Consider the following 22102-nt stretch of genomic DNA (forward strand, 5'->3'; position numbering starts at 1 on the left):
AGGCAGGAGAACCCCTTGAACCCGGGAGGCAGAGGTTACAGTGAGCCAAGACTGCATCACTGCACTCCAGCCTGGGCGACAGAGTGAGACCCTGTCTCTAAATAAATAAATAAATAATGTTCACTGCATTGGGTTGAATTGGCTGGGCCAAGTTCAGGGATACAGTTCTCTTGCCCAGTGGACCTGGTCACTACTGCTAAAAATAACTACTGCTATTATTATTACTACCACTAATAATGTAACATTTCAATAATAATAAAACCAGTTGTTTATGGAAGGCTTACTGCATACCAGGCACTTTGCTAAGGGCTTTTCATTCACTAAGCTATGCAATCCTCTCAACAAACCCATGACAGAGGTATTATTATTATTAACCCATTTCACAGATGCATGAATTGAAACATACAGGAGCGAAGTAGCCACGGAAGGCATAGCTCCAGCACTGTGCACCTAACCACTATGCTATGTTCATTTCAATTCCCTGAAATGTCTCGATGGGGCTGGAAAGGGCTGTTTGCAGGGAGTGGGACACTGTGCACCTAACTACTATGCTATGTTCATTTCAATTCCCTGAAATGTCTCGATGGGGCTGGAAAGGGCTGTTTGCAGGGAGTGGGACACTGTGCACCTAACCACTATGCTATGTTCATTTCAATTCCTTGAAATGTCTCCATAGGACTGGAAAGGGTTGTTTGTGGGGAGTGGGATGTCTTCAAGAGAAGTCGAGTCCCTTCCCAGAGGACGCCCGCTTATGCAGCAGACTGGCCTGTCTGCCTGTGCCCATGAGCCAGGGCAGGGGAAAAAAGGAAGCAGAGGTGGGGCCAGCTATGGAGTGGCTGCATTCCCTTGGCCTGGCGTAGCCAGCAAGTGTGGGTCTTCCCTGGGTCACGTGGGATCCATTAAAGAAGCCATCTTGCCAGTCCTCCACCGAGAGTACAGTCCTCTGAGGAGGTCACAGCAGCAGGAGCTGGGGGCTGGACCTGAGGTGAAGGGCAGCTCTCATACAAGGGAGTTGGGCCAGGATGGGCAACCTCTACACACCCCATTCCCAGGACCCCGGGAGAGAGCCCACGTCAGAAATCCTGCCCACAGAGGGCCCTGAGGCTGCCGGTCTTAGCCAAAGGAGCAGCAACAGCCGAGAGAAGGATCACAATGGTGGCCAGACAGGTGAGAGGCTGTCCCTTCCCTGGGCCTCTCGCTGAACCCCTGGGGTGGGAAAGACACGGGGTGAACACAGGATGTGCAAAGGAAGCCTCCCTATAGACTAGGCAGTGCGGCACTTTTCTGCACTTAAAAGTGAACAGAAACCTCTGGGCTTTGTGTGAGCCACAGTAAAGCGGGTGCCGCAGAGACTGGTGAAAGGCAGTGCTTGCCAGAAATCATGCTTCTCCCTGTTCATTCTTCCTGCATTCAGACTGTCCGGGAGACGGGTGACGAAGCCTTGAAATCGGAATGGGCAAGAGCAGGCAAAGCAGCCAAGCCCGTGGGTCCTTCAAGAAGGTCATCCTTTTCTCTGAACAAAACCCACACGCACACACAGTTTTGCATGAAGAAGGCACGGTCCACTTAAAAGTCCAGGATCCGTCCCGGGAATCAGGAGACCAGAGTGTTGATGCCGGTTCTGCCACATGCCCCTTCATGTCGGTTTCCATCTCTGTAAAATGAGGGCTTTGACCTGCACACCTTCCTGAACTAAAATACTTGGTTGTGGCATTTTGATAAATCTGGAACTATGTTAAACAGTGCTATGGACTGAACTGTGTCCCCCTAAAACCCTTATGCTGAAGCCCTAACCCCGCCATGTGATGGTATTTGGAGGTGGGGCCTTTGGGAAGTGATTAGGGTTAGATGAGATCATGAAACATGGCTCATGATGAGATGCGTGGACTTCTAAGAAGAGACACGAGAGAGCTTGCTCTCCCCCAGGATCCCGCCACATGAGGACACCGCAGTAAGGTGGCCGTCTGCAAGCCAGGCAGCAGGCCCTCACCAGAACCTGGCTATAGTGGCACCCCGATCTGGTACTTCCAGCCTCAAGAACCATGAGGAAATAAATTTCTGTTCGATATTTAAGCCACGCAGTCAGTGGTATTTTGTGATGGCAGCCTGAGCTAACTAAGGCAAACAGTATAAAGAAGATTTTTTTAAAAATTATTTTAAAAATAATAAAAGTAGGCCAGGCACGGTGGCTCAAGCCTGTAATCCCAGCACTTTGGGAGGCCGAGACGGGCAGATCACAAGGTCAGGAAATCGAGACCATCCTGGCTAACATGGTGAAACCCCGTCTCTACTAAAAATACAAAAAACTAGCCAGGCGAGGTAGCGGGCGCCTGTAGTCCCAGCTACTCGGGAGGCTGAGGCAGGAGAATGGCGTGAACCCGGGAGGCGGAGCTTGCAGTGATCTGAGATCCAGCCACTGCACTCCAGCCTGGGCGACAGAGCAAGACTCCGTCTCAAAAAATAAAAAAAATAAAAGTAGCACATGCTTGGTGTAAGTACCAATTTATAAAATGGAAAAAAAGCTACCTAAGATTTTAAGGAGCAAGTTTTAGTCACTTAGACATGAAACTACTCAGTTTGGAGCCTTCGTTGTTGGTAAGCAAACAGAGACTGTAAGATGCAGAGGCAAATGATGTTAGGTCTCTCTTCATTTGATCGCTTAGCTTGGGAAACTGTATGCGTTTTTAAAGAAGGAAAAAGAAGGCCGCCACCTAGGACAGTGCCTGGCCCTGGGGCAGAGCCTAAATTCATAAGGCTTGGCAAATGCTACATACATTTCATCTTCGTCATGGCCAAGCCTGCAGTGGCAGACAGAAACGGCCCGGTCTGTTTCGGAAGGAAGCCAGCGCAGTTGCACCTGGCTCTCCTCTGGCTGCAGAGAACACCTGCTCTGGGGTGGACGCAATTCCCCGGTGCCCATCAACCCAGAAGGTTCATGCAGCAGCCTTGGCCACAAGGAGGATGCTGGACACAGATGGTTCCCAGAGGTGGAATTGCTCATCCTGGCATGGCCTCTCATTTTCCAGAAGACTCTAGCCATGTCCTGTGTCTCTTCTCTTGGGGCCTCAATTTTTCCATCTATAAAATGGGAGGTTCATCTCCCAGGGCCTCCGAGTTCTGTAGTATCTTAGAGTCCATTTCAACATTGTTCTATGAGACTCCAGCTCAGGGTCTAGTCTCCAGGTTCCCCTGTCAGGGAGCAGCTGGCCCCAGAGAGACAGGTTCAGTTCCAGCGGCAGACAACAGACTCTCTGGGGAACAGTGGATTTTATTTTTGCTCCCCTCCCCAAACCCCGGGGAATAAAGCCAAGCCGGAAACTCCAACTGCTTAAGAAAGAGAGAAGTAAACAGCCAGGCGCGGTGGCTCATGCCTGTAATCCCAGCACTTTGGGAGGGAGAGGCGGGCAGATCACAAAGTGAGATTAAGACCATCCTGGCCAACATGGTGAAACCCCGTCTCTACTAAAATACAAAAAAAAAAAAAAAAAAATGAGCTGGGCATAGTTGCGGGTGCTTGTAGTTCCAGCTACTCAGGATGCTGAGGCAATGGAATCTCTTGAACCTGAGAGGTAGAGGTTGCAGTGAGCCAAGATCGCGCCACTGCGCTCCAGCCTGGCAACAGAGCGAGACTCCGTCTCAAAAAAAAAAAAAAAAAAAGGGAAAGAGAGAAGTGAGGTCTTGGGGAGGGAGGGCAGGCAGAAGGAAGAAAGGGTCTTCTCTTCCTGGCATAACACAAAAGACCTCAGAGTTTCAGAATTCAGCCCATTCTTGCCTTGAACTACGCACATTCCAAACGACCCTGGCTTGTTTTAACCCCTGCCTTGTGTTAAGCAGGCATCCCCAAACCTAAGTGTGTCCCAGAACCCAGGGGGTCATCTGCTAGTGCAGGTTCCCTGGTCACACCCACCAGGATGGGCCCGTGCCAACAATACCCACCCACAAATACAAGCAGGGCTGTGAGGGGTGGTGGCCAGTCCCCTCTCCCATTCACTCTGTATTCAGCGTCTGTCCTGTGCCAACCACTTCCATGCTGGGTATCTCACCGGGCTCATGTGACTTCCCACAGAGATGTGAACTCGGGATTTTTTTTTTTTTTTTTTTTTTTTGAGATGAAGTCTCACTCTGTCACCCAGGCTGGAGTGCAGTGGTGTAATCTCGGCTCACTGCAAGCTCCACCTCCCGGGTTCAAGCCATTCTCCTGCCTCAGCCTCCCACGTAGCTGGGACTACAGGCACCCGCCACCACGCCCAGCTAATTTTTTTGTATTTTTAGTAGAGACGGGGGTTTCACTGTGTTAGCCAGGATGGTCTCAATCTCCTGACCTCGTGATCCACCCTCCTCGGCCTCCCAAAGTGCCGAGATTACAGGCGTGAGCCACCGCGCCTGGCCGAATGCGGGATTTTTTAACGGCGTTTGGCCCTATTCATACTATAGTCCAGTAAATGGGATTTGAGCCTTTTTGGCCATTTTGTATATTTGGAACTGGACTCTGAGATCTGTATTTATAACAGCATCTTAGATCTTCTGATGTGTGAGGTCTTCTGATCACACTTTGAGATGCTGGCCTTGGGGACACAATGAATGCAGTTGTGTGGTGTTACCAACAGGGAGGGCCAAGCCTGCTCATTGGTCACCAGCAGAAACCAGGTACTCCACAAATGAAAAGTCTGGTTTCCACGTTTTTATCCAACAGAAATCTTAGAGTGATTCCACGCTTTTACTATCAGAAAACCTAGGAAGAGACTGTTTTGGTCCAAAATAAATCTGAGTTTTCTATAGATTACATATTCCTTATCTGAAATGCTTGAGACCCAAAATGTCTTGGATTTTGGATTTTTTTTGGATTCTGGAATATTTGCATACACACTTACTGGTTCAGCATCCCTAATCCAAAAATCTGAAATCTGAAATGCTCCAATGAGCATTTCCTTCGAGTGTCATGTCCTTACTCCAGTTTCAGATTTTGGGGCATTCCAGATTTTGGATTTTTGGATTAGGGTCACTCAGCCCGTATTATTTTTACTTTCAAATACATTGTGAGAATAGGAACTCTGCCATCTTTTCTGGGCTTACGGCCTCTGAGGCAATTGAGAACTGAGTATAATTAGTATTTTTATCATTATTACTCCAATAATGACTTACCTAGTGCTTACTATGTGGCTGACACTCTTCTAGGTGCTTTGCACATTTGACACTTGTAATTCTCACAACCACCCTATAAAGTAGGTACTATTGTAGTGCCCACTGTACAAATGTGGAAACTGAGGCTCAGAAAGACTAAGTAATTTGCTTGAAGTTCGCAGCCAGGAAGTGGCAGAGCTGGGATGTGAAACAGGTGGTCCAGAGTCTGCACTCAGCCACGTGCCCTCCTGGAGGGAGACCCCGCGCCATGCCTGATACACACAAGCAATCACGCCCACCCCTTTCTCTCCTTCCCTCCCCACCCAAGACCCAAGCCCACATCCCCTCGACCCCCAGACCCACCCACACAGTGCCAGAAGCTGTTCCGTCCTGCCTCGTACCTGTCAGGGAGCAGGCAGAGTGTCTACTCTTTGAAGAATGGTCCCTGGAACTGGGCTGCAGCCGGGGCTTTGGCCTTCCTACACTGCCTGGTGATGTACGGGGCCGCTGGTGGAGAGCATCGGGATGCCAAGCGGAGGCTGTAGCTGTGTAGGAAGAGGAACAACACACGTTGTCACCAGGAGCCCAGCCCAGTGCCCTAGACATTGCTGGGGGGCTTCCTTAGTGCTGGTCACCACTTCCCAGGCCTGGGCAGGACTGCACTTCCTGGACGCCTTGAAGCCAGGTGCCTGGTGTCAGCTAACAGGACATGAGCTTAAACCACCAATGTGTATTTCTCCATGTCTGATCCACCAATTCTCTCCCCTCGGAGGCAACTGCAGAAGCACGGGCAAGAGGACTGTCCATTGGGCTGGTTCTGAGACACCATGATGGGCAGCGCCGTCTGGTGACCCCCAGTGGATATGCAGGTGAGCCAGAATGATTCCGATTGCATCAAAATAACGGCTTTGCCCTTCTCTGATTCTATTTCCCCAGGTGCCTCCCTGTCCTTCCCTCCTGCCAGGCCCCAACACCCATAAGGCAGAAAGCATCTGGGGAGGTTACTGTTACCAAAGTACAAACACACCTGCACATGGGCTGGGTTGTGGGGGATGGAGGCAGGTCCCCTCCCCGCCCTTAACCCCACACTCCGCATCTATCCTGTGCCGAGCACTTCCATGCTGAGTATTTCACAGGGGTGACGTGGCTTCCCAAAGAGGTGAATCTAGGATTTTGGGGGGGCATGGTTTTGCCCTATTTGTACAAAAAAGCTCCCCCACCCCACCCCAGTAAATGAGATTGGATTTTTTCAGAAGGGCCTTTAAAAAATTTATTTAAAAGATAGATGATTCACACCATTATTCCTCGCCTTTCCTCACTCAGCTAACTCGTCCTTCTCTTCCATATCCCAGCTGGGATGTTACCTCCCCCAGGAAGCTTTCCTTCTTTAACTCCTGGGTGGGCTGTTCCTCCAACAGGCCCCTTACGTGTCCCCATCCCAGCACTTGCTACACTGAATTAAAAGCCCAGAATAAGGTGTCTGCTTTTCTCATGAGCTCTGAGATCCCAAGGTCAGGATCTTTGTCTCGTTCATTGTTGCATCCCCAGCTTGGCACAATAAAAATAAACATCCGGCCAGGTGCAGTGGCTCATGCCTGTAATCCCAGCACTTTGGGAGGCTGAGGTGGGTGGATCACCTGAGGTCAGGGGTTCAAGACCAGCCTGGCCAACATGGTGAAACCCTGTCTCTACTAAAAAAACAAAAAATTAGCCAGGCGTGGTGGTGGATGCCTGTAATCACAGCTACTTGGGAAGCGGAGACAGGAGAATCGCTTGAACCCAGGAGGCAGAGGCTGCAGTGAGCCAAAATTGTTCCATTGTACTCCAGCCTGGGCGACAGAGCAAGACTCCATCTCAAATAAATAAATAAACAAACATCCATTGAGTAAGAGTGATAGATACAGGCTCACTGCGTGTCCAGAACTGTGCTAGGTATTTCACACAGACAAACAATCTAACTCTTCACACAACCTACCCAGGTGGATACTGTTATTATCCTTCATTTACAGATGAGGAAACTGAGGCACAGAGAGCCTGTCACCTGTCTGCCTCTCTAGATGGAAGAATGGAAAGTGAGGGGGGCCTCCAGACAAGGTGGCCCAGGTCAGAGGAGGTGGGAGGCCAGGCAGGTAGGAAAGCAGGAGAGACAAATACGCCCGGAACGCCACCTGCTCTGGTCGTTTGCAGAGCCAGCTCTGCCTGAGGGAACAGGAGATGGGAATGGAGTCCAGCTCAAAGCTGGCACATGGCAGAGCTCACATCAGTGGCTCTCAATCAGGGCACACACTTGGTAATGTCTGGAGACACTGTTGACTTTCACACCTGAGAGAAGGGTGCTGCTCCTGGCATCTGGAGCGTAAGGCCAGGGGTACCGCTAAACCTCCCACAGTGACCAGGACAGGCCCCCGCAACAAAGATTTAACCGGCCCCAGATGCTGATAGCGCCAACGTTGGCAAGGGAGCCCTCAATCAATGTTAAAACACGCAAATGTATCAACAGACGAGCAAATGTAGAAGGTGCCGGAGAAAAGCCTTAGACAAGACGAAGAGACCTGCTGTTGTCACGAGTGAGCCTCCCCCGAGGGCCTGGCTCTCCGCCAAGGTCAGGGCTGCCCCTGTTTGAATTCCTCCCCCGTGCTGTGCAGCCAAGGCCCACGGTCAGCTCAGTCTACTCGCCTGTGCAAGAGTTAAGGAAGAAACGGAGGACCCATGCTTCATGCAACTGTGCTCCTGACGGGCCACCAAGGCCCATGAGGGGCCTGAGGTGGGGCGCTGTCTCTGTAGCTAGTGGCCACCCCCCAACCCCATTCTAGCTGGCTGGTGCCCCAGGAGACCCAACCTGGGAGGAGACAGCCAGCTGGGAGGCTGCTGGAGACATAGACTCCTATGTCCTGTTGGGAAATAAGAAAACAGAGCTGGCAAAGAGCAGGTCCCCTCCCTACGACATCCCGCTTCCTAGGGAAATGTCCAGTGTTGTAGCAAGACCAGCAGAAGCTTTGGAGCCTCTCTCTGTTATTAAATATCCAAAAGCCAGGTCAATCACACAAAAATAACACCTCGGCCTCCCAGGCCTCTCTAGCCAGCCAGTGTGTCTCCGCTCCCTTCGGCTCCTGGGGATGCAGCAACCACAGCGTCTCCACCAGGGGGCGCGCCTCCTCCCCGGCTCAGGGCGTCCACCTGGGTGGAGGGAGCGGGTCGAGGCAAAACCCCTGAAGGCAGAGGCCCCTCTGCCACCCCTCATCCACTGCCTGGCCTAATGGAGGACCACGCCAGCCAACATGAACATGGCCTCCATGACTCCTAAGGACTTTCTCAGCTTTCTCTCTGAACCCTCCCAGCAGCCCAGGAAATAGGAAGAACAAGTGCTTTTATACCCCTTTCATGGATGAGAAAACTGAGGCTCAGACGGATAAGAAGAGTTTCCCAGGGGAGCAGAGCGCAGGCCTTTCAGCTCCTTGGGCCACAATTTTGAAGAAACACCAGGTCACCAATTGGGTGTTTCCTGTTAGGACGGGGACAGGATGTCCTGGGGGATTGTCCTTCCTGATCAAGAAGCGCTTCACTGTCAAAGAACTCATGAGAGCACAGCGCCCCAAGCCCCGAGATGTTAAATACAGAGGACCAAAGCTCCGGAGTTAGGTGCTTCTCCAGGGCACAGTAGCAGTTAGCGCAGAGCCTCATGATTCTTGGTTCCCACCCACTAGCTGTGTGACCTCAGCGAGTCGTGGACCTGTCTGAGCTCCAGGTTGATCTTCTGCAAAGCAGGAAGACCAATTTGGGGTTACAGTAATGATTAACTTTGGAGAAAGGTCTCCGTGAAGGGCATCCTGGCCCTCCAGTGGGTACCAGCACAGTGTCATGACTGTGGCAGTTGCGGGTGGTGGACACATATGGAGAAGTCACCATCCCAGGAGGATGCAGTATGGCCGCCTGGGGGTGGCCTCCGATCCTCATTCTCACTGACTGTATGGCTCAGGGTAAGCCACTCCCTGTCTCTCAGCCTCGGAGCCTCAGCTTCCCCCTCTGTAAAATGGAGACAGTCCCTGCCAGCCTGCCAACAGAGAGCAGGGCTGGAAGCATTTTGGTGACCAGGATTGGGAGCATTTTGCTTTCTGGGAAGAATCCGGCACATGTGAGATGCGCCTACTGGGTATGATCCCAGGAAGCATTGGAGCAGGAGGTGAGCCAAGGTCCTGACCGGTCCTTAAAGACTGAATGTCAAGTAAGACCTCTGTGTCAACGCTTTAGTCAGACTTTTGGCTCAAACTCCTGTGCAGAGCTCCACACCTGCACATCCACTGCCTACCCGGCCCCTCCACTTTAACACGGCAAAGTGGCACATCCTAGGGTCCCACCTTGCTCCCACCCCTACTAGGCTCCAGCCACACCGGACGCTTGTCACTCTTCTCAGGAAATGGCAATGCCAAACGTGTTGTTGTTACAACTAAAGCCCGGTAGCCCTTTTCTTCCTCTTCCATTCATTTTGCTGCTTCGGATTGGCTATAGACCTAGAAACCACACTCATTTGAAGCAGGTGCACTGTCAGGGCAGTGTGCTGTGATCATGGGGCCTGTGAGACCCCCGCTGTGCCCACCCCCAAGCTGATCCATCTCCGGGTTCCTTAACTCTGCCTCCAAGTCCACACACCTCTCTCCACTCCCACTGCCACCACCCAGCTCAGCCTGTGGCATCAACACCTTCCATGAGGACTGCGGCAATTGCCACTGCACTGTCCCCGCTTTGATGCTGCCTGCCCCCCCAATCCATTCACCACTAAGCAACAAGAGAAGCCTTTATAAGGACCACTGGATGTGACCACGACACTGGACCATGTCACTGCCCAGTGCAAAAGTGGCCCAAGCCTTCCCACACTATTAGAGCACCCGCCTGCCACCCTCCCGGTCCCCTCATGCACTCTGCATTTGCCCTGTGCACTTGTCTCTCAGCCAGGCAAGCTCTTCTTACCTGGTTGCTCCCCGCTTGACTTTGCCCTGCCCTGCCCTCCTCTGCCCGCAGCTCCCTCCCTCCCACCTTTTGGGTCTCCGCTTAAGTGTCTTCTGGAAGAGGCCTTCTTTGACCTCCCCGTGTTAGCAGCCACCCCAGCCCTGTTCTCATCGCCTCTGGAGTTTCCTTTCTGTCTTCCTTCTGTCCTTCTGTGACTGTCTGGGCCTTTCGCTCACAGCTCTTCCCACAGCAATCACCTTGCCTGTCGAGTTGCTGACTCCTTCACCACTAAAAGAGGATATCTTTGAGGGCAGGGACTGAGTCTTGCTGACAGTGGAATCCCCTGTGTCGCCAGGCACAGGACCTGGCACAGGAAATGTTGGGTGGGTGGGTAGAGGCAGCCATGAGGGATGCCCCTGGTTTGCAGGTGGAGGAAACATGGTCTCAGGACCACACACCCTCCCCCTGGCCCGGCCCCTGCCCAGGGACAGCAGAGCCCAGAGTCTCCTGCGCAAGGACAGCCCGTGTGCTCCCAGCACTGCCTCCAGTTACAAGGGGATGCCCCGTCAGCCAGCAGGGGGTGAGCACAGTGTCACAGGATGCTTCCTGTAGGTTATGGTGACGGCATCGACGCTGTGCAAGTAAGTGTTCACGAGTCAGTGCCTGGCTTATCCAGGCACTTATTGTTAACCTTCACAATCCCGAGAACAGCCTAGAATGTTGTGCAAAGTCTGCGTCATCCACAACCAGTGCCCACTGATCTGCAAACTCTTTTTTTTTTCTTTTGAGATGGAGTCTCACTCTGTCACTCAGGCTAGAATGCAGTGGCGCTTTCTTGGTTCACTGCAATCTCCGCCTCCCAGATTCAAGCTATTCTCCCGCCTCAGCCTCCTGAGTACCTGGGACTACAGGCGCCCGCCACCACGCCCGGATAATTTTTGTATTTTTAGTAGAGACAAGGTTTCACCATGTTGGCCAGGTTGGTCTCAACTCCTGACCGCAGGTGATCCACCCACCTCAGCCTCCCAAAGTGCTGGGATTATAAGCGTGAGCTACCATGCCCGGCCCCTGATCTGTAAACTCTGACAGAAGCTCACTGCATGCAGGCACTAAGATTCATGCCTGGGCCTGCAGCCTGTCCCTAAGGAGCAAAGAGTCACACAGAACTCAAGCTTTCGGCCGGGCACAGTGGTTCACGCCTATAATCCCAGCACTTTGGGAGGCCGAGGCAGGCGGATCATGAGGTCAGGAGATTGAGACCATCCTGGCTAACATGGTGAAACCCCGTCTCTACTAAAAATACAAAAAATTAGACGCAAAAAAATTAGCCAAGCATGGTGGTGGGCGCCTGTAGTCCCAGCTACTCCGGAGGCTGAGGAAGGAGAATGGCGTGAACCCAGGAGGCGGAGCTTGCAGTGAGCCAAGAAAGCACCACTGCACTCCAACCCGGGCGACAGAGGGAGACTCCGTCTCAAAAACAGAAAACTTATTTTTTTAAAAAAAAAAAAAAAAAAGAAGAAGAATGCAAGCTTTCACGTTCAGTGCATGCTGCTCTTACTGTACACACAATCCAAACGAATATGGCCGATGGCTTCCAAGTCCATGGCCAAACAGAAGCAGCAAAATGAATAGAAGAGGAAGAAAAGAGCTGTTAGATTGAAGCAAATACAGAGTCTGTAGCAGACAGCAGTCACTTCCCTGGAAGTGGGAAAGGAGGGCAAGTTCAAGGGCAGAGAAAAACGATGTGCCAGGCCATGTATGTGCCATGATGTTCTGGGTCCATGCACGCTTAATTTTGTCCTTGGGGAACCTGAGAGGTCAAGTCTTTGAGAGAGGTTAACTAATGTTACAGATGGAACATTTGTGCCCCCTGCACCCCACTCATGTGCTGAAGCCCTAACGATTAGTGCATGTGCCTTGTAAGAAGATGCGTGTGCCCGAGAAAGGTCATGTGAGGACACAGACAGAAGGTGGCAGTCTGTGAACGAGGAAGAGAGCCCCGACCAGAACCAAAGCATGCGGCACCCTGATCTTGAACTTCTAGCCCCGGCTCCTCACAAGATTCACCCAGAGAGGCCTGGGCTGCACGCCAGGCCATGACATCAGGATCTCTGGGGCAGGATTGGACTATGGTATTTTTAAGCTCTTTAGTGATTCCAACATGCAGCTGGGTTGAGAACCACTGCTCTGGAGATGCTTCTGGGCCGCCCTCTTGAGGCAACATGGCCCTGGTCAGGTTCCCATGCACCTGCCCCCTCACGGGCAGTTTCTCAGGCATCTGTGACTGTCTGATAAATACAGGTATCCCCAGGGGACCGTAAGGTCTCTGATGGCAGAGCTTGGCTGAGTTTTGCTCATCATTGTATTCCTAGTACCTAATTGTGAGTGAGTGAATAATCGACCCTCAACATGTAAGGAAGAAAGAAATGAGCGACTCAAGACTCCGTGAACTTCCCACTGCACAGCTGTTCTCAGACACCAAGAAATCTGCACCCATTCAGTGCAGGGGAGGGAAAATGGACTTACTATGCTCCCAAAGATGTTCCTCCATAAAATCCTGGCAAAATGAATGAGATACGTAGTCCTAAATCCCAGACATCAAGAAAGGGTTGAAGAAGTTCAGCATCAAATTTTTTTTTTTTTTTGGAGAAGGAGTCTTGCTCTGTTGCCAGGCTGGAGTGCAGTGGCACGATCTCCGCTCACTGCAAGCTCTGCCTCCCGGGTTCACGCCATTCTCTTGCCTCAGCCTCCTGAGTAGCTGGGACTACAGGTACCTGCCACCACGCCCGGCTAATTTTTTGTATTTTTAGTAGAGACGGGGGTTTCACCATGTTGGCCAGGATGGTCTCGATCTCCTGACCTTGTGATCCGCCTGCCTCAGCCTCCCAAAGTGTTGGGATTACAGGCACGAGCTACCACGTCCGGCCCGGCATCAGCTGTTTTTAGAAAGCAGGGCGGTGTAGCATTACCTTGGCAAGATTTTCAAACACAGTGGTTGAACGTGTTAAACATAGTGGCAGGGTTGGGAGGAACCTGCTGTGTGCCCCACACAGACTTTGCCCAGAAGTGTCTGGCCCCTGGCAAAGTTCTCCACTGCCTACCCTAGGAGGGAAATTTCTAGACATTTTACTTAGAACAAAAACTAATGGACTTTGACAGCACAAGGGGATGTCGTACACCATCCAATCCGTACAGTTGGGGAAGGATTGGGCAGAGGACAGATCTCAAACACCTGGGCCGCTCCCGACTCATAGAAAGGCTCAGAAATGGTGTTTCAGAGCATCGTCTCCTGTGGATCCTAATTTCTTGCTTGTCAGAATCCCATGCTAGTCTGAAGACAAAGCAAGGCCATTGTCTATACAATAGAACGTATACTAGAACATGTCTAGAAATAGAACATCTGTTCTATTCCTGGCCTCAAGGACACATTCCTTCTTTCAATCATTCAGATTTCCGGTGGCCCATTCTTGCATCAGGGACTCGGCACAGGCTGTTCCTGGAACGCTCTTCCCCCAGGTGGTCTTGTGGCTCACCCCCGGGCCCCCTTTCAAGTTTCTGTTCAAATGTCTCCTTCCCAGTGAGCCTCACTTAACCACTCTGAAATCGCAAATCCCCCTGACACTCCCCATCTCAACTCCCTTTTACTTTCTCAGTTGTGCTTATCCCCGTCAACAGACCCGCGTTTATTGGTTATTGTTCACTGTCTGTCTAGTAGGCTCCACGAGGGGGTGCAATGGAGGCTGGTTTGTCACAGAGGCACCCCGAGTACCCCGGCCGCTGGCTGGCACACAGTAGGCGTTCATCCACTATTTGTCAGGTGAGCGATGTGTCTATTCTGTGCCAGGTGCTTTGCCAGTGCGAGTTTTGGTGAATAAAACAAGTCAAGTTCTCTACATATAGCGTAGTTTTACGTGTCACTTAGCGTAGCCTAGAGACGAAACATACTCATTTCAGAAGGAGTTTGATCCCCGTGCGAGGCCAAGACTCAGGCCTCCTGGCTCCCAAATGAGCACGTTTTTATTCAGCCTCCAGTGGTTTTGGATAAGGGAGAAATCCAGACACACTGAAGTATACAAGAGAAACTGAAGAAACAGAGGTGAAGGTGAGAGTGGAGGAGAAGACAGGGAAAGGTGACATGGAAAATGGTAGCGTGTGGGCTACGACCTGGGGTGGGGGGGATCAATCCGTCCGGACAGCTGGGCCTTGTGCGTTCCAGGAAGTGGGGACAGGAAGTGCAAAGGCCCTGAGGTGAGACCCACCAGGAATGCCAGAGGTGATGTGGGCAGAGGGGAGGGTCTCATAGGCCTTCAAGTGAGGTGGCAGCCAGGCTATCCTTCTGGGCAGAGGAATGTCAGGACCCAAAGTGGCTGCTGTGCTGGGCGCAGACCGTGGTTGACAGGGAAGGAACGGGGGACACCAGCAAGGAGGTGGCTGCCACCACCCAGGGAGATGATGCTGGCCTGGACCTCCGGGCAGCTGAGAAGGCCGAGCTGGGAGAAGCTGTGGATTCCGGGTGCATTTGGGGATGTGGGGATGGAGGAAGAGGTTCGAGTCTAGCAGGACTCGAAGCAGGACCGTTTCCATTCAGCCCACATAGGGAGGACAGCAGGGGAGGGAGGCTTCATGGAGAGAGTTTCATTTTGGAAAGATTAAATTTAAATCTAGACACTCAAGGGAGATGTCAGGTGGGCGGCTGATTGGAGACTCTAATGAGAGTGGAAACCTGGGTTGGTCAGCGTCCCGGTGGTATTTAACACGTGTTGCTGGATGAGATCACCAAGGGAGAGCAGAGACGGAGCGAGGGGACGGGGCCTAGGGACAGAGGCAGGATGAAGGGGAGCAGCCAGTAATGTGCGGAGACCAGGAATGGGTGGTGTCCAGGTGGAGGGTATTTCAAGGAAGAGGAGGATTAACAGCGTCCACCGCCGCAGATGGGCCAAGCGAGATGGGGCTGGAAACCAACCACGGCATTGAGCATCCCGGGGGCTGCTGGTAACCTTGGTTTGATGGCTCCTGAAGAAGAGCCAAATCCCTGAAAGTGCGTTCGAGAGAGGGGGCGAGGAGAGACACTGGAGGCAGAAACCCAGAGGATGCTTCAAGAAGGATGGAGGGAAAGGAATTTGGGAAGGAAGGAGCTGCCGGCTTTCGGAGGACATGGGTGCTCCAGGGCTCCAGGGTCCCCACCTGGCCACGGTGCTCCTCCAAGCTCCCTGCCAGCCGTCCATGGGCATCCTGGGTTGGGACTCCTGCCTGCCCTGGTCCCTCCTTGCACCTTTTTCTTGCAGTCTTCAGGAGGGATCTCCGGGGACAACCATACAGAAAGCTGGTTAGGCCACATCGCTGTCTGCAGAAGTCTTACATGACTCTCTCTAAATTCTCAGAGTACAATTCATTTGAAGTCAGTGTCTGATGTTCTCTGCACTTTTGCTGCAGGTAGGGGAGAGGCAGAGGGTGGGGAGATGGTGCAAAGGTAAGCCAAGCCTGTGATCATGCTGATTCTCCCTGGAGGCCGGGTGAGGGCCCACAGGTGGGAGCTGTGGGAGCCACTGGCCCTCAACCACTTCCAGGAACAGTCGACATCCACTATAGGACCTACCTTCCCCAAGTGGGAAGGCCCACGTGCTCCAGGGAGCCCCCGCCCATTCAAATGAAGCCCCAGCCTGGGGGAGGGGCTGAGAAGACAGAGAAGAAAGAAGCAGGGCAGGAACCCAAAGGAGGATGGGGTGGGGATTCTAGAGCCCAGAGCTGGAATCCTAGCTCCATTACTGACTTGCTGTGTGGCCACTGGAAAATGCCTCTACCTCGCTGAGCCGTAGGAGTCTTGCCTGTAAAATGAGGATGTCAAGCAAGAGGAAAAAAAAAAACCTAATCGCATCATCCACTGAGCACTTTCTATGTACCAGGAACTACTTTGGGTAGCTTCTGGGAGCTCCTCAAATTCCCAGCACTCTTGTAAGGCTGGGCCCGTGATAGTCCCGGTTTACAGAGGAGGGTGCTGAGGCTCAGAGAAATAAAGAAGCTGGACACTCAAGTTCCCTCGGCCAATAGAGAAGCAGCCAAGATTTGAATCCAGGACCATTTGATACCGAAGCCCATGCCCCACTCCCTGACACAGTCCCCGTAGTAGTGAGGATTGAAGAATTCTTTCCAATATCCAAAGCCGGGTGGGGGTGAGCCTTTGCCCACAGAGCAGCTGCACTGACCACCCACCACTCTGGCAGTCGGTTTCCGGCTGGACCCACCTTCGCTCAGAGGGCACCGGAACGGAGAACCTCAACCTCGGGTGCTCACTGCAGTCCCCGGGGATACGAAACCGATCGTGATGCCTGCTTTCCAGCCCAACAAGTTCTGATTTCGCTGGTTTCAGGTACAGCCCAGGCATTGGGAATGTTAAAAGGTGCCTCTGCAGGCCACTGGTCTAGATCCTTGTACTCAAAATGTGATCCCCAGACCAGCGGCATCATTTTCCCTCGGGAGCTTGCTGGTCATGCAGACTCTCAGCTCCCAACCACTCCGAGTCAGAATCTGCAGTTTAAGAAGATCCCTGGGAGAGGCATCTGCATGCGGACGCCGCAGGAGCACGGGGCTGGGGAGTCTCGAGTGTGGGCAGCCTGCTAGGCCGCAGTGGGCAGCAGGCGCCCGTTCTGAACCCTGGTGAGGAGCTGCTGCTTGGTGAAGTTCTGTAGACAAAGTCTCCAAATGAGGGGGCCGAAGGGGAGAGAATGAAAGTAGGCCTCGGGAGGCAGTGGTAAAGGTGTGACGCCACCGGCCCAAGGAGTCGCTGGGGTGCCTTCAGGTGAGACAGAGCCCTTGAGTACCACCGGTGGGGATGGTGGGGACACCAGAGCTGACCGTGAGGAATCAGTACACGCCTGTCCATGCGCTGTCTTCATGTCATCCTCCCTTTAGCCCCAGCAGATGGGCTGTTGTTCCCTTTTTAGGGCGGAGGGGACAGCAACACAGAGAGGTTAAGTAACTCGTGTACTTAAGAAGTGTGAATAGAAGGACAAAGGGAGGGAAGATTCGTACCCAGATCTGATTCCAGGGCTGAAGTCAGCCTCAGCAGACACATTTTTCTTCCTTCCCATCAGCCCACTGCTGAGACCCCAAAGTGGCCTCCACGCTCCCAAAAGATCAATCACGCCCCTGCTTTGTGGAGCTTCTAAGCCAGGTTCTGAGGTCTTCTTCACAGGCCATGAATTCCCCAAACCTGTTTGGGTTGAACTCTAAATATCCAGCATGTGACAAGCTCGTAACACCTGACCCAGCTGACAGGGAGGCTGGCCCGCCCTGGCCTGAGGTGACCTCGGCCCGGGGAACCTGCCGGCGGGGAAAGCCCGGCTGTGGCTGCCTCTTTTGCTGCCAAGACCCAAGAAGTGCAGGGGACCCCAGAGGCCGCAGGGAGCAGCCCTTCCCTTACAGACGAGGAAACCGAGGAGAGCGAGCCAGGCACTCGCTCACAGTCACACGCCAGGTTGTTCCTTGGGAGCGGTGAGGGGACAGGACTAGGCTCACTGCTTATTTGGGGACATCGATGATGGGAAGAAGGGTAGTTGAAGCCCCTGAGGACTCGCTGAGGGCACTCAGATCTCTGTAACTGCCTCTACCTGCCTGGCTCCCCCACTGGACTGGGAGCGCCAGGAGAGCATGGTTGGAGTCTATTCACTTCTCACCCATTGAACCTGCCACGGGGCCTAGTACAGGTAGGTGCTCAGATAGCATTTCCTGAGCAAACGGATGGCAAAGCCAGGCTCCTGGTGCGGTTCAACCCTGAAATGTGCCCGTCCATGCTGCTCAAAAACCAAACCCTCCCAGCATGGCTTCCCATAAGGTTTCTCTCATTGCCAAGCTCCTGCCCAAACCCTGGGCAGGACAAGTTCTCCATTTTTATGACAGTTCTGTGAACCTAACCCTACAGCCCTCAGGCCTCCCCAGCCCACCTTCCCCACTCCATTCAGCGCAGGGGTTCGAGTCTGGAGAATGTCACCTCAGCTGGAAACAGCATCACAGCCCGTGACATGACCAGCCCGGGTGAGAGAAGCCCAGCAGGGTGGAGGAGCAGCTCCTCCAGCCTCACAGCTTCCTCCCTCCTCCGCCTTCACACCTGCTATCACACGCTCCCCTGCAGACACCCGGTTCTAGGCTGCCCCAAATCCTGTCCCTTCTTTCCTCTCCAGTGGAGCTGAAACAGATTGCTTTCTTCAAAAGGCAGTTTCTAAGGGTAGGAGGGAAGCGAAAAAGAAAACACGAACACAAAGTGTGTGAAGACTGATGAACGCAGAAAAAGCAGATTCCCAACTTGGGAAGCAAGAGATGACGGTCCCTTATGAGATCCAGCAGAAGAGCCCTTTTTAGACGGTAAGATTCTGTAAGGACACTAAGACTTCGTTACTGTCACCACTCCGTCTTTTAAAGATGATCTAGGTCAAAGAAGTCAAAAGGATTACATAAACCCCAAGGATGAGGAAAAGAAGAGCTCACGCTGCGTGTGGTGTGGAGTTGCTGGGGCTGAGAGTCTCAGAAGCCTCATGTGGCATCTGCCCTGGACCGAGAATTTCTAGAACATGATGATGACGCCTGCACTGGACCCGGAGCCGGTCCAGGGATGCTAACCATGAGAGGCAGCTGCTCCCTGCGGTGCTCTCTGCTCCTGCCTCGATGCTCAAGAAGCCTGTGGGAGCTTGGGGTTCTTTGCTACCCAAGAGGTCAGAACCAACTTGTCTCGGGGGGCCTGGGTGTGCCTGCCTGGCAGGGCGTCCCAGATGCAGGGCTGGCACTGTCACGGGAAAGCCACACTCACTCGGTGCCTGAACAGGTGTTGGTCAACACGGGGATGACGCTGCCCGAAGGGCAAGGGCGCCGTGGGCTGTGGGGCTGGAGGTCTCATCCTCAGAACGTGCCCAGGGTGCAGGGTTGAAGAGTAAAGTCGGCTCTCCTGCCTTCTTCTTTCCTGCTCGCGATCCCCAAAGTCCTCAAACAGGCTGTAAGGTGGCCAGGACAGGACAACTCAATCTACCTTACACCTGAGGAGCCTACGGGGGCCTGCAGGTGTCAGATGACTCTGATCCCGGCCGTCTGGCCCCACCCTGGACTGCTCAGACCTTCCCAGGATCCTGCACTCCATTCAGGTTGAGAACTGCTCAGACAGACACCCAGCCCAGCCAGGCACTATTTGGGGAGACCACAGAATGACGGCCAGGTGGCGCATGTGCAATGAAAAGTCTCCCAATGTTTCTTACACGTTACCAGCATTTCCCAAAACCAAGTTCAGTGGAACTGGTTCCCACAGACGCTGTATGTGTCCTCATAATCATTTGCATAATTGCAGCTAACATTTCCTGCTTACTGTGTGCCAAGAACTGTGCCAAGTGTTTGATACAGAATAATGAATTTAATCTTCCCAAGAACCTTATGAGACGGGCACTACTGCATTTTACGGATGAGGAACTAAGGCACAGAGAAGTTAGGCAACTTGCCCAAGAACACACAGCTGGCAGGCGGCAGAACTGGGGTGGAAGCCCGAGCCATTTACCTCTGGAGCACAGGCTTGTGAAACCAAACGGGCGTGTCTCTGCAGAATTTCTGGGCCTTTCATGTGCTGACAGGCAGTGTAAATTCCTAAGAAGAGGAGACATGTTGTCATCTACCCCAAACTTATTTCCCTTAGTTATCTGATGGCCACTGATCGCTCACTCTGCCAGTTACTGTGGGTTACAGTGCTGAGCCAAGCAAACACACGCTCTGAACGCACAAGGGGAATTCTGCAAGGGATGGCTTTGTCAAAGCCTATCCCTACTCAGTTCCAGGAGAGTAGCTTCCCACACACAAGTGCCCTGGCCTGAACCGTCCCCTTGCTCCCTCCACAGGATGTCACTTCAGTCCTCGCTCACGTCGATGCCCGTGCCTGCAGTGCCCTCTCCACCATGGCCTCCTCTCCAGCCCCAGGGGGCGCTACGGGAACACTAGGCACATGGAGCCTTTTGACCCATCTGGTTTGACTTGGTGCTCCTGGAGAGGCAGAGACCATGGGGTAAGTGTGACAATTCTAACTCCGCCAACCAGCAGCCTGAACGGGCCACCTGCCCCCTCAGTACAGTTTCCTTTATGAAATGAGCCTAACGCCAACTTTGTACGGCTGGGGAAGCATTCCCAACTCTGCCTGCATGGTGCCTGGAACAGAGCAGGAGCTCAATGGAGCTCAATCCAGAGAGGCTCTTACAAGAGGAGACCCCTCCTACCCTCCCTCAGAGAGAGCCAGCCCAGCAGATCAAAGCAGGGAATCAGTAAATCAGCATGAGTACATTCCTCAAGCATTTCTTAATTAGAAATAGAGGGATGTGTGTGTGTTCACCAACCTTTCTGATGGAGAAAAACACACAAACATGCTGCCTGACCACATTTTAAATTCATGACCCCAAAACTCCGGTGGGCTCCCAGCGCATAGGCCCCCTGGCAGCCCTTGTCTGTTCCCTGGTACCGTTCCCTTGATTACCCACATGGCTGCTGTTCACCATCTCCTCTATTCCTCCACATCTCCCCATCCTTACTCACCTCCAACGATTTCGCTCCCTATGGCACACACTGATGGTGGAACAAGACTCCCACAGTTTGTGCCCTGCCTCCCTTCCCAGCTGCCTTCTTCCTTGTAAGGTGGGATGCCCTCTCCTGAGCCCCACTCCTCCCATGGGTGCCAGGCCCCATCCTCTTTCAGGCAATCAGGGCACTCCCCATTTCCACTCCAGAAGTCTCTATTCCCGCATCTATGTTTTATTTCTCTCCCTAGCATTTATCATCTGACATGCTATTTACTTGCTTTCCTCTCTCTACCAACTATAACATAAATTACATGGAGTAGGATATTGTGTCAGTTTTGTTCACTGCTATATCCCCTGGCACCTAGAACAGTGCCAGGCATGTAACAGCAGGTGTAGGCCCTACATTTATGAATGAATGAATGAATGAATGGCCAAGATCTGCACTAACTTTCTGGACTAAATCACACCCACATTACGTCATCTGTAACTTCCAGTTTTTGTTAAAAGTGAGGAGAGAACCTAAAACACTTATAAAGGGAATCTGAGTACAAAATCTTCCTGATCTCTGCCCTGGTCCCTGCAAATTTTTAATTTTCTCACCCATACCTAGTTGGACTGCAATTTTTAAGCGAATTACTATGAGCCTTTCTAAGCATTCAACTTGTTTTTCATAAAGAGCTCTATGCTATTCATCGGCTTGTATAATATTTAATTCGATTGTGCAAGTGTGATAATAAATACAAGTGGCATAAACAGGTTTGGGAACCAATGCAACTGACCTTTGGCATGCATTTCACTTGGCTGCTGGGAATGGAAGCACATGGCCTCTCTCCATGAGCAGTAGTCAGGATTTCCAGAGGCAATGAAGAGCATGCATTAACATGGTGGGTCGGTCAAACTAAAGTCAGTTGGGCTCCAACTGTATGTTTTATCCACAGCTGGCGTTCCAACAAAAGTTCAGAAGGATTTCTGGTCCCGTTCCATTCTCCAAGGCCCTGTGCTTTGCAAAATGTTTTTTTTTTTTTTTTTTTTGATGGAGTTTCGCTCTTGTTGCCCAGGCTGGTCCTGAACTTCTGGCTTCAAGCCGTCCTCCTGCCTTGTGCTCCCAAAGTGCTAGGATTACAGGCATGAGCCACCGCGCCGGCCTCACAATTCTTAATTCTCTGTTCTTCCTTAGGCAAGGGTGAACATGCTGGACTTAGTGACTAAGTAAGTGGAGGAGACCTCTGTGTTTGCTTGGAGTGTTTGTGACTCATGCAGGTGAAGGAGAAATGTCCAAGGCAAGCGATACCGTGTTGCAGATCCGGTTTTTGGAACAGCTTTGTTAACACAGCCCATTGCATAAGATAAGGCACAACCCGACCCGTCAGTGTCCCTAAGAAGAGAATTCATTATTTTGAGCAAAAGAAAAGTCAGAAAATGTGCAAGGGAAGTCATCCATTGCTATGTATTTTGGGAGGCTCTACTAGGGAAGGATCTCCCCATTCCCATGCCTTAGGAGG

The 22102-nt window shown here is 52.3% G+C and overlaps 1 protein-coding gene across 1 annotated transcript in view; it reads right to left on the reverse strand.

Moving 5' to 3' along the window:
* The window catches only part of PRDM2 (PR domain containing 2, with ZNF domain), a 56111-nt gene that overhangs the window by 3943 nt on the left and 30066 nt on the right, over positions 1 to 22102 (reverse strand). Inside the window, exon 4 of the mRNA XM_011939927.1 lies at positions 5523 to 5666. Within this exon, the coding sequence (XP_011795317.1) occupies positions 5546 to 5666 (121 nt within the window). The 3' untranslated portion in view covers positions 5523 to 5545. The remainder of the gene's footprint in view (positions 1 to 5522; positions 5667 to 22102) is intronic.

Source organism: Colobus angolensis, unplaced genomic scaffold (assembly GCF_000951035.1).
Source record: "Colobus angolensis palliatus isolate OR3802 unplaced genomic scaffold, Cang.pa_1.0 Scaffold185, whole genome shotgun sequence".
Classification (NCBI taxonomy): domain Eukaryota; kingdom Metazoa; phylum Chordata; class Mammalia; order Primates; family Cercopithecidae; genus Colobus; species Colobus angolensis.